We start from the raw sequence: 12,472 nt of genomic DNA on the forward strand, positions 1-12,472 counted from the left end.
CGATTTTATGTGGATAATTTTATGTAATTATTTACCAGTGCGGGCCAAGGACAACGTCTGCTGACAAATCGCATAAAGACATCTAAGAACTTCATCGATGAAAGATCGATATCCCAATATGTATGGTTCAATTTTGCCTCCCAGACGAAAATTGCCAACTATGTCTTTGCTTCAGTGCCGATCCGATTTATTTATATTCGCAGTGTGAACGGTACACGGCCTTGATATCCAACATAGAATGTCTTTTGCCAACAAGTGCTACTTTGGACTAGGTAAGGAATTGAGTAGTAAAGTCTTATCGCGACGAAAAAAACTAACTAAAAAACTAACTAACTGTTAACCGGCGCCAGTTGGACACACCAAGTGATGCTAAAACTTTCTCCACCTGATTATTCCAACGCAGAGGAGGCATTCCTCTTCCCCTGCTACCACCAGGTGGTACCTCATCGAATACTTTCAGAGCTGGAGCGTTTGTATCCATTCAGGCGACATGAACAAGCCAACGTAGCCGCTGGGTCTTTATTCGCTGCCCGATGTCTCTATCACCGTAAATCTCATAGGTCTCATTATTCCAACTAATACGATACTTCCCGTCGCCTATGTGTAAAGGTCCGCAGAACCTGTTTGTCCCAAACACTTCATGCGACGCTTGATCGAGTGTTGTCAATTTCGAAGTTTCTTCGCCACTCAATACGACGGTCAAGATGATAGTTTATTCAGATAGAGCCCAACTATGCAATTGCCCACTTATTTCAAAGTAGCAGGGAGATTCTCTTAGCAGAGAGATTCTCCGTTGGATGTGCTGGCTGACATCGGTATTAGTGCTGGTTCCTGAACAAATTAAACAAGTAACAACTTCAAAATCAATGCTGTCAACAGGGACGTAGGTGCCGACAAGCGAGTGATCCGACTGTTTGTTTGTTTTGGAAATAATTTCCTTATGTTCGAAGTGTATTTGCGTTACCGGTTGGTAGTCGGTTCTACGTTACCGACCCGACCTTATATGCAGCCAAGGATTGTCGCTCCAACAGCATTCCCCGTACATGCATGTGAAATGTTTATTATGCTACAACAACAACAATAACAACTATTTTTTGGTGACAGGAGCTACTTGACCTTGTCCTCGTTAACCGCCAGGCTCGCTCGGCAGAACTGTTATAGGGGGGTGCCTTTTATATGACGGGATTTGGCAGCCCTGGTGTTGCAATCTGGCAACTGACAGCTGTATCGCAAAGTTTGACATTTTTTGGCTTTTACGTACTCAGAAAGTTTTGAAATACCAGCGCTATTTGTGTTGTTTACAGTAACTTAAAAGATTCATCTCGGTCCAAAAATGGAACTAAATCGTGAACATTTTCGTGCGATTATTTTTTACAACTTTCGGCGTGGATTAACTCAGCAACATTGCATGGATGAACTTAATTCATTTTTTGGCGATGAAGCTCCATCAAGGACCAGTGTTTATCGATGGTATGGTGAATTCAATCGTGGTCGTAGTTCACTTCTAGACGAATTTCGTGAAGGTCGTCTAAAATCAGTTGTTGTTCCGAAAACCATTGATGCTGTGCGCGAACTGAAATTGCAAGGTCGTCATGTGACCTATCGTGAGATTGAGACAATCCCAGGCATTAGTGGGACCAGCATACAATCAATATTGCATAAACATTTGACTGTCAAAAACATTTGTTCGCGCTGGATCCCACACAATTTGTCAATCGCTCAAAAAAAGGCTTGTGTCGATTGGTCGAAGGAAATGCTCAAAACATACGATCGCGGGGTTTCGAAACACGTCTATGACATCGTGACAGGTGATGAATCATGGATTTACGCGTATGAGCCCGAAAGTAAACAGCAGTCGACTGTATGGGTGTTTCAAGATGAGCCAAATCCAACAAAATTTGTTCGCGCACAAAGCACTTCCAAGCAAGTGGCCGCCTGTTTTTTCGGAAAAACTGGACATGTCGCAACCGTACCACTAGAGCAACGCAGAACAATAAATGCTGAGTGGTACACAACTATTTGTATAGTCCTGACTTGGCACCGAATGACTTCTTTTTATTCCCGTACGTAAAAAACAAACTGAGAGGTCAACGTTTTTCGACACCTGAAGAAGCGGTTGCGGCATTCAGAATGCATGTTTTGGAGGTACCTCATTCAGAGTGGCAAAAGTGCTTCGACAATTGGTTCAAACGCATGCAAAAGTGTATAGATCTTCATGGAGAATATTTTGAAAAACAATAAAGTGGTTTTCGATGATTAAAATTTGTTTTTGTTCTCTAATCCCGACATATAAAAGGCACCCCTCGTATCATCGCCATACGCCAGCAATTGAACGCTCTTATGGAAAATTGTTCCGGTGCGATTAAGTTCAGTGGATTGCAAGATCTTTTCCAGCATCAGGTTGGTGATTGATTTCAGTCCTTCGCGTAATACGCTCTATATAATTAGAACCTTGGCCATAATTTTTTGAAGATTAATTCCGCGGCAATCGACACAGATTGTAGGATTACCCTTCTTAGGGACTCGGCACAGCACACTTGAATTCCAAAGCATGCTTTCATTCGACCATATTTTGCATATTAGCTGATGTAAGCACCTCTTCCTCCAGAATTTTGCCCCAAAAATATATTGTAAAGCAGAATTTAGAACCGCTCATTCCATTACACATTACAACGTCTCCATGTTGGGTTTTATGGCTGACCAACTTTAAATTGCTCACATTTTTATATCTACTTTGTAAAGTTGGCTTGAAGTTGAACTTTTTTTGTAGTTGTTATAAAATGCAGTGAGCAGAAAAGCCGTAAAACGTGAATGTGAGAACTCGTAAACGCGACCTACAGTCCGAGTGCACCTGCCAATGAGAAGCCTGCATGCACTTTATGCTCAACAAATGCTCAAATAAAGGTAAGAGCTTTACATTTACTCAAAATTATTCCACAAAATATTTCTCTTCGTATGCGTCTAGGGTAGTAACTGATATAAAGTCATTGTTTTATAGCACAGATTTTTGATTGCAGTCTAAGACATCAAACATTCATGAAATTTTGTATGTTTTGGTTAGATAAAATACAGGTATCCTTTCAGAAAAATAGGAGATTGCATCATCTGGCGTTCCAGTAGCGCTTTTTTTAGTCACGAATATCATAAATGGCATTCAATTTAGGTGTTTGGCTCGTTTCCTTAGAATCCATTTCTAATTTAAGATATCGATTTTTTGATGAAAGGTCAATTATAATAATTATAAATATAATAATATAAATATTAATTATAATATTTTTTCATTCATGATGAACCTGTAATCCAAGGAATTATGCTAAAAACATTTGCGAAAATGCGTGAGTGATACTTGCGTCAAATATCGACTTCAAAGTGACACTCTCGATAATCCGGATTCCAACATTTTAATTTTATTTAAACTGCAGCTCGAGCTGCTAAACTATTCAAATAAATTAAAAGTTAAATCAAAGATGTGGCAATTGGCCTTCAATTGCCGAGTCAAATAGTTCTGAAAAGTACATAATTGAATACCTATAGAAATAAAGTGGAAATATTTTCTAAAGCTTGTTGAAATGTCAAGCAAGGCATTTCGGTTCACGGAGTAATGGTATTGACTGCGCTGTGCCTTCACCATCACAGACGCTAACATCCAAATAATGCACAATTCAAAAATGTACCTGTAATTTGATCACCCTATAAATATTTCACATACATACACGCGTTCATGCACCGTTAAACGCATACTTGCAACTGTGTTTCGAATTCAACATTTATGCTTTAAGTGCTTTTCACTTGTAACTTTATGCAAAATATTATGGCACTCATTACTAAAATGGCAAACAACATGTGCGCGCTCACAAGTGGTCCGCACACACAAGTTTCTTGTCATAATGAATGGGTTAGCAGCAAAATGTTTCACTATTCTGAACTGTAGCTTGTATTTTGATATAATTATTATTTTTTATGTGTGCCTTTTTGTTATTTAGCTTTTGTTAAAAAAATACCCTTTTGCTGTTTTATTTTTGCACTTCTACTCGTATTTTTACATAATTTTGTTTTAATTTATTTACTCTTGCCACTCTAGTGAGAAATTTTCATTGTTACTATTCAGGAAATGGAATTTTATTTACAATTGCAGGGGCGTGTAGAGTTTGTCGGTATGCATTCGTACAGCTCTTTTATTATTGTCGCCACATTAACCTGAAAATAAATGTTGGTCATACGACGCGGTGCTCTGGTGTGTAAGAGCGACGTCGTTAAAAGTTTTTATTGTTGTGTGATGTGCATAATACTTTCATATGATTTTTAAAAAAGAAAGAAAAAAAGTGAACATTCCAAACTTTACCGGCACTGACTTAAAATTTCCTAAAGCCGAAAATCTATTGTCGCTTTTTTTGGTGTAACTTAAAACGCAGGCTACATGGCTCCGTACTTTAATTGGGAGAAAAGGTTTTGTACTACAATCGAAGAGGAGGGATGGCACAAAGACATGCAGCCTGGCCATAGGACTTTTCACTTCTATACAGACGGCTCTAAAACTTTAAATGGAGTGGGAGCGGGCATTTACTGCTCAAAACTAGGGATAAGGCAGCCTATCAAGCTGCCAGACAACAGCAGTATTTTCCAAGCGGAAGTTTTTGCTGTGGGGAAAGCCGCGGAGTTAGCCTACACAAGAACAAGAAAGAACTCAATAATCAATATACCATATACGTGGACAGTCAAGCAGCAATAAAATCAATAAGCTCATTGTATTAAGTCCAAAAATGTTCGACGGAGCAGGGAGGCCATAGAAAGGCTAGCCGCAAACAGTAGGCTGCATATCTATTGGGTACCTGGTCACAAAGGCATTATGGGAAACGAAATAGTAGACGAGATAGCAAAAAGTGCTGTTAGACTACAATTTTGACAAAAGAACGACATACTAAAACCGCTAAATACAATATACAATGAAATGGACTACCACATGAAAAGGCGAGTAGAAGCTAGGTAGACTAATCTGACCACATGCAAAACAGAAAAAGTCAAAAAACTGACTCAATTCGTACTTACGCTCTCACGAAAGGACTGCAGAAATATCTTAGGTATGCTAACAGTTCATAACCTAGCGGCTGCACATGCGTACAAGATAGGTATTGCTAACATGGACAAATGCAGGAAATGCAGAGAGGATGTTGAGGAAACTTTAGAATATCTTCTGTGCATTTGTCCGGCATTATAAAAAACACGTTTAAAATGCCTGGGAACCCCATTGTTTGAGGGTCTGGAGGACGCGTCAAAAGCGGATCTCCCAGCTCTGCTTAGATTCGCTAAAAGCGTTGACATCCTACATGATGTCTACTTTCAGTACTCATAGAGGTAGGTTTCCATCTGGTATTGCTAGAGACCGCGGCTTAATGCCTACCTGGCTAACCTCACCTAACCTGAAACGCAAAGGGGAAGGAATGCGACACAGGGTGCTAAGAAAATCCTATCTCATGCTTACAAAGGGTATTTAGAAGAACAACGAGTGAAAATTTTGGTTCTTTTAGTTCTGAATATTTCGATTTTAAAGACAAACCTCACCCTGATCGACCAACCACTGCAAAAGTGAATAGCGGTCTAATATGTATCAGGTATAACTCAGATGCTATCTGGCCACGGGCATTTTCGCAAATATCTAAACAAAATAGGGAAAACGGAAACCACGGATGCACCTATTGAAGATGCAGAATACACATTTTTCAAAGGCGGGAGATAGAAATTAGATCCGAAAGCTGCCGAAGGCACGTTAGGTCCCTTAAGAGTAGATAATATCATCGAAATAATCGCAGAAGGCGTGAAAAATTGGCTATTTATTGAAATGTAAATAGAGCGAGACTTGCGCGCCAAAAAACTTGACAGGGACAGATATGCTTAACCGACATGCTACCTTTAACCTACCTATCTAATTTGAAGATGAGCCGGTAGCATGATGCTGGCTCCAAAACTGGCGGCCCGCAGGGAGAGTAGAAGAGGCAGTCTTTATCAGAACGCATACTTGGATCTTCTTTGTTTTCGATGAAATGGGGTAGAGGAAACAGCCAGGAGAGGAAGGGGAGAGATTATCTTAGTGGCACACCACTCAGTTGCTGTAATTGCAATGCATTTTAAATTTATCTCACCGCCACAAAAATCACAGGTTCCTAAGCAAATTCCGCTCAAATAAAGAAGCGTTTCCAAATGTGTTTGGAAAACTATTCCGGCTTTTTAAAACCAACTAGCGGTCAACTACTGTACGTCCTGCCGTACTTCTTAAGCTATGTGCAGTACTGCGATTATTTGCAAAAGGATACCAACAAAAGTGCCAAAGAAAGTACTTCCACATTGGCAATACGCTATCTGTACTATGTACCTATAAGGGATGGCGCAAAATTAAGCATCCAATTTTGTTTTTGAATAAGTGTTTTACTAAATAAAAACCAAATGATCGTTATGTGCTTATCTGTTTGCGTTCTGCAGCTGCCTGTCCGTACGGCACCATTTACAAAAATTATAAATCTTGCGATTGGTTGATTAATTTTGCTCCATATTTTAATTACAGAAGTTGTATCGTTGATAGAACAATACATATAATATTTTCAACTTATATAAAAGTTGACATGAGTCAGGAAAAAAGCAACAGCAAAATTCATTTTTACAATAAGATTGGAATTCTAGGTGTATTAGCATCTAGCACCTAAGAAGGAATTACCCAACCTATCTATACATATCCTACTGTGGGCAAAAAGTAAGTTGGGATTAAAATTTTGCTCTAGTTATTTTTTCCATGAGTTGGCAGCACTGTTAATAACATCTGGGCCAACTTTCATGTGAATGTCATTATCAGTAATATAAATTTTGTTTGCGGAATGAAATTTCGGCTGCGGAAACGTTTAGCATGTTGCAGAAGGCATTTGGTGATTCGACCATGTCGCAGAAAAATGTTTATAAGTGGTACAAAGACTTCAAAGAGGGTCGAGAACGTGTTGATGACTTGGAGGGCTCCGGACGACCATCGACGTCAACAGATGACCAACACGTCAATAAAGTGAAGGACTCCAATTTCTTGGGAAAAAGTCGTCGCGTTGATGTGTGTGAAACAATGCTTTCAGACTATCAGGACAAGCTCAAATGCATCATTACGGGAGATGAGACTTGGATTTATGCTTACGACCCTGAAACAACCGACCAATCAAGCGAATATCGTGCTAAAGGCGAGGGCAGACCGAAAAGAGCACGCCAGAGTCGTTCAAAAATAAAGGTCATGATGACAGTTTTTCTGATTTTCGTGGTGTGGTGCACTATGAATTCCTTCCACCTGGCCAAACTGTTAATAAGAAATATTATTTGAGCATTATGCGTCGTTTATGTGAAGCAATTCGTCTAAAAAGACCAGAATTATGGACCAACAACTCTGGGTTTTCGCCTGATTTGGCTCCGTGTGACTTTTGGCTATTCCCAAAACTCAAGAGGCCACTCCGGGGAACGCGTTTCGAGTCGATTGAGGAGATAAAAGCTGAATCGAAGAAGGTGCTGATGGCTATACCAGAAATGGACTATTTGACATATTTCGGGGATTGGAAAAATCGTTGGCATAAGTGTATTTCGTCGAGAGGGGATTATTTTGAAGGGGATGAAATTGATTTACAAGAATAAATAAAGACGTTTCATTTTACAACCAAATTCCCCTTACTTTTTGCCTACAGTAGTATTTTCATCCGGTGAACTTTATTAAAAGGGGAAGGTCACTTTTAAGGTGAATGAGGTCACTTTTAAGACTTTTAAGGAGAACTGCTTGAGGAAAATTGTTTCACGTACAACAGAAATGTAACATAACAACCGGATTACATCATGCAGCAGGATTACTACTTGTATAGTAGTTAGTTCGAATTTAATTGGTATATTTAGTTCAAATCTGTGATAGAAATTTTTGTTTAGAAAATATAAAACATGGATGGTTTTATAATAAAGCTCAACATTTGTAAAGCTAATCCTATTTTATTAAGTTCTGAAGTTCAAAAAAAACTTTCTTTAATAAAACTTGAAATTGACTCTGAAAAAACACAAGTTGAAGTCAGAGTGCTTTTAAAGAGCTTTTCTAAATGACCGAGCAAAAATCAGCCGCTAAGCTCCTCATGATAAACTGGAAAGTAGTTCAGGTTATTGTGAAGAAAGCGTATTTTGATGCTCGTTTTAATTCGAAGCATTTGAAAGTGGCTCATTAGTTGTTCAACGTGTTGAGAATAGTCAGAATTCTCCTTATTACCCAAAACAATTTGAATAAGCCAAACAATCTCTTTGATTATTTCTATGATAGTCTCTTCAGTGTCCTATAAAAATTACTCGCGTTTACCTTTTTTGCGCTTAGTTTTAGGAACTTTTTTGACCGAAACAGGAACAAATTTCCATTTTTGTCCAGACCTGTAACAAATTATTTTATAAGCCATAATTTTATATGCAACGAAACCAAATTGTATGATCTCTAGATACTAAAAGTGCGTCCAATTCATGTTTTCCTAACACTTTCCGAGGAGGCCAATACATTTAAGCCCAGTGTTGATTTTTAGCAAGAAAAGTGGGGAATGTTTTGTCGGATGACTGATTTTTCTTTTTGTTTAACCTTTTCAAGGACAAATTGTTTAAAGTGGAAAAACGTTAATTTTATTTTTCATTTTATTACTAGTGATTCAGCTTACATTTATAACAATTGAGTAAGATAAGTAAAATATAGAAATAGTAATTTTTACAAAAACAAAAAAAATAATGTCCACATATGTGGCCATTTAGCGTAGAGTTTATCTATGAATGGAAAGATTTCAAAAAACCTAAACGTACACATATGTGCCGATGTCCCTGAAGAGGTTAAATGAAGTACATCTCTAACAAAAAAAGAAAATACCGATGCGATGATTTTCTATATCAAACGCTACCCGCTTCAGTAGTGCCCTAGTGGACAAATTTTTTGCAGACATATTTCTTCCCATATGGATAAATAGATTTTAAGCTACTGATTTTCTTTTAATGATATTTGAAAGTATATGTGAATTTAAAGTCCCAAAGCATTTGATACCTTTAATCGCAGTGATGCTTTACATTGCTTGATATTTTCCACTTTCTTTTAAAATTCGTTACTCCACAATGGTGTGCTTATTGTACTATATTTACTATTACATACATTCTAGAAACTATGAAAATATACACTTAAAAATACATACAAAAGTATAGTATATACATATATATTTAAGTAGTTCCATACCAACGTCAGTTTATTGCCACTTACCCACAATGTTTAGGTTAACCGAAAAACTTCGCACTGGTTGGGTCGATATTTGGCACTCGTAAACGCCGGCATCACGTTGTTGTGCCCATTTTATTTGCAGAGTCCATTCATCAATATCACGATGGTAGGATGTTTGAAACCGCTGATCTGTAGTGTATGTATATGTGCCCACTGTGAGGATGTGCAGGTCTCTATGGCGTATCCAAGCAACCTGAAAAGTAGAGTAAGGCAAAAAACTAGAACGAGCAAAAGCAAAAAAGGCGCATACTCATAAATACACCTATAACATGAGATAAAAATGAGTCAATTGATCGAAGCTGCTGCGAGTATTCGTGTGCATTCACTTGGCATGCGAATGTATTTACTGCTGGCATATTTGAAATAGACAAACTATTATATAGATACAGATACTCTCGCCCATTTATGTAGTTGGAGCAGGGGTGTTATTGGCAGAACTTAAATCTTTTTGAGCAGTTTCACCGTGTGTAGTTTTAATTGAGGTGTCAATCAAATGCTAGTTTCGAAATTAGAACTTTTAGTGTTTTTTTGAATGCTTTAAAATATTCCCTAATTCAGATGCAATGCAATCTCATTGAAAGGAAATGTTGTGAACGATGCGGGCCGGTGGAAGCACTTTTCTGCATCATTTTTTTTTTTCAAGGATAACGCAGGACGTACCGTAATTGTTAATGGTGACAATATTGCGATAAAACCAGTACAACTGTTGACACGAATTACTCCAGCACAGTTCTAAAAAAAAGTTAAAGACAAATTTGCTGACACAATTGAGCACTTCAAAACCTACCAAACCACTCTAGCTATCATAGTAAATCCTCTCAACATAAATAGTCATTAAATCCACATTGAGCCGTTTGGAACTGATACTGCATCTCAAGAAACGCAGAAAAAAGTAAAGCTTTGTGGAATGGAAAATTTAGAGGGTTGAAAACCAAGTACGAAGAATTCGAGATCCAGAAATGTGTACACGTAACACAACAAAAAGAAACACCTTCAAAAAAACAAAATTCCGAGCCTTGAGGCTCTTATATTCAACGCTTCCAGATTGCTACAGTGGCATTTGGAGTTCTTACTGCCTTCGGTTCGACCAATTCGTGCGAGCAAACGTCTTCTTGCATGAATATAATTGAAAGTAAGAGGCCAACTCCTTAATAAAAATTTAGAGTGAATCTTAACACAACAAATTAGGAGTAAAATTTATCAAAACTTTCTAAAGCCATCGCTAACATTAAATTTGCTTGCTCAATTATTTGTTATTGAAGCAAAAGTTAGTGTCGTAAGTAAATGTTTAATTTTGTTAAATTTTTACTTAAATAATAAGTAATTATCGAAAAATTCCATACATATAATATAGTATCTACTTATTTATGAATAAATAAATTAGTATTTTTTTTATCGAAAAACTTTGTTTATGCGAGTACAATTTATTGTTGCAAGAAACAATTTAGTGACTCTCTAAAAACTTTGCAATTTCGTAACTTGAAAATTTTGAAACTTCCCTAACCTTATAAATTATGAAAGCATTAACATCTAGTCGTCCGTGAACATATATTCGAGACGAGAGTACCAACATAAACAAAAAAAATAACAATCGCAAGTCGAATGTACGTAGCCTGCGAAATTTGAAAACTTCAGCATATATTTTGAACACACCTCGTATTTCGAGAATCTTTGTTTACCGCACGATCAAACGTTTTTCGAAAACCTCTGAAGTGACACACAGAAAAAGAAGTGGTCGTCCTCGCTTGGTTCCATCCAGTGCAGCCATAAAAGCTGTTCGAAATATCCCCTTAGAAAGCAGAAAATGATGTCCTGGGAAATAAATGTATCGATCAGATTCATGTCAAGACTAATCAGCGATGATCTTCATATGAAAGGCTTCCGTCGCTCAACAGCTCATCTTTTGACAACGGGCTTGAAAAAAATTAGACTCGACAGATGCAAGCAGCTTCGTCGGTGGCATGCAGTCAACGGCCATGAAAATATTATTTTCAAAGATGAGAAAGTTTTCACTGTTGAAGAAGTTTTTAATAAGCAAACGACAAACTATGCTAAAACTTCTAAACACGCAAAAAATTGTGTTCCAAGGGTTCAGCGTGGCCATCATCCCACCTCCGTAAGGGTTTTCTGGGGAGTGTCTTGTAAAGGCACTACATCTCTAATTTTCTGCGAAAAATGGCTTAATGCTGGGTCAAAAGTGTACCAGAAGGATGTCTTAGAAAGCGTGGTAAAGCAGTTTACCAGCACTTTCGTTAATGGAGAGCGTTGAGCCTTCCACTAAGATTCCGCTCCATCCCATAAGGCGAAATCCTTCCAGCAGTGGCTAAAAAACAATATTACCGTGTTTATAAGTGCAGAAGATTAGCCCTCTGGAAGTGCAGATCTGAATCCATTGGACTGCAGTTTGTAGTCAGAACTGAAGAACAAGGCCTGTCGAAGACCTTACAGAAATTTGGAGAGTTTCCAAGTCTTTGGTTCAAGCAGCGACGTCAATATCCATGGAAACCGTGTGAGCTGCAAGACTGACTGGTCTTATCGTTTGACGGCTTGCGTAAAAGCAAATTGTGACCATCTCACATGGAAATTAATATTTGCATGATTAAATAAAATTAACTTCATTAAAAAAAGTATTATAAAAAATTAATTTTGCTCCCTTAACTAATGCATGACGTTTAAATTTTGCAGATAAATCTCCAAGAGGAATGGAGTGTTCTAGCAATATTCTGGTATTATTTACAGTCCGAAATGTTTCCATTGCACGAGTACCTTTTACATGCACAGATGTATTGAATATTATGGATAAAAGCAAGCAGGTACAACAAATACATATCTTTCTTGTGGTATTTACATTTACTTATGTAAATTAATTATCACTACATTGATAACTTTAAAAAAATAATTTTTTTCCGGAGCAACTCCGCCTTTATTTCAACACTGTAAATTATCAACTGAACTTTACAAAATTTCTTAAAGCTAATTTAACCTATGCATTCCCTCAATCACCTGTTATGCCGCGTGACCATATTCGCGGAATTTCACTTGTTGCCGTTCACACGGTTTATTACAGACATAGCGTCAGCGAAAAGATCGAGCAACTGAGGTGGGTCAACTTTCAGCGGAAACGCGTGTAGTGAATGAACTTTAAATATAAGTAGCGTTAACTCCTCCCTTCTTAAAAAC

General features: G+C 37.7%; 1 protein-coding gene across 1 annotated transcript in view; it reads right to left on the bottom strand.

Moving 5' to 3' along the window:
- LOC128862104 (uncharacterized) overlaps nt 1-12,472 on the bottom strand; it is an 88,199-nt gene that overhangs the window by 50,818 nt on the left and 24,909 nt on the right. Inside the window, exon 2 of the mRNA XM_054100536.1 lies at nt 9,275-9,485. Within this exon, the coding sequence (XP_053956511.1) occupies nt 9,275-9,485 (211 nt within the window). The remainder of the gene's footprint in view (nt 1-9,274; nt 9,486-12,472) is intronic.

This window comes from Anastrepha ludens, chromosome 4 (assembly GCF_028408465.1).
Source record: "Anastrepha ludens isolate Willacy chromosome 4, idAnaLude1.1, whole genome shotgun sequence".
In the NCBI taxonomy this organism is placed as follows: domain Eukaryota; kingdom Metazoa; phylum Arthropoda; class Insecta; order Diptera; family Tephritidae; genus Anastrepha; species Anastrepha ludens.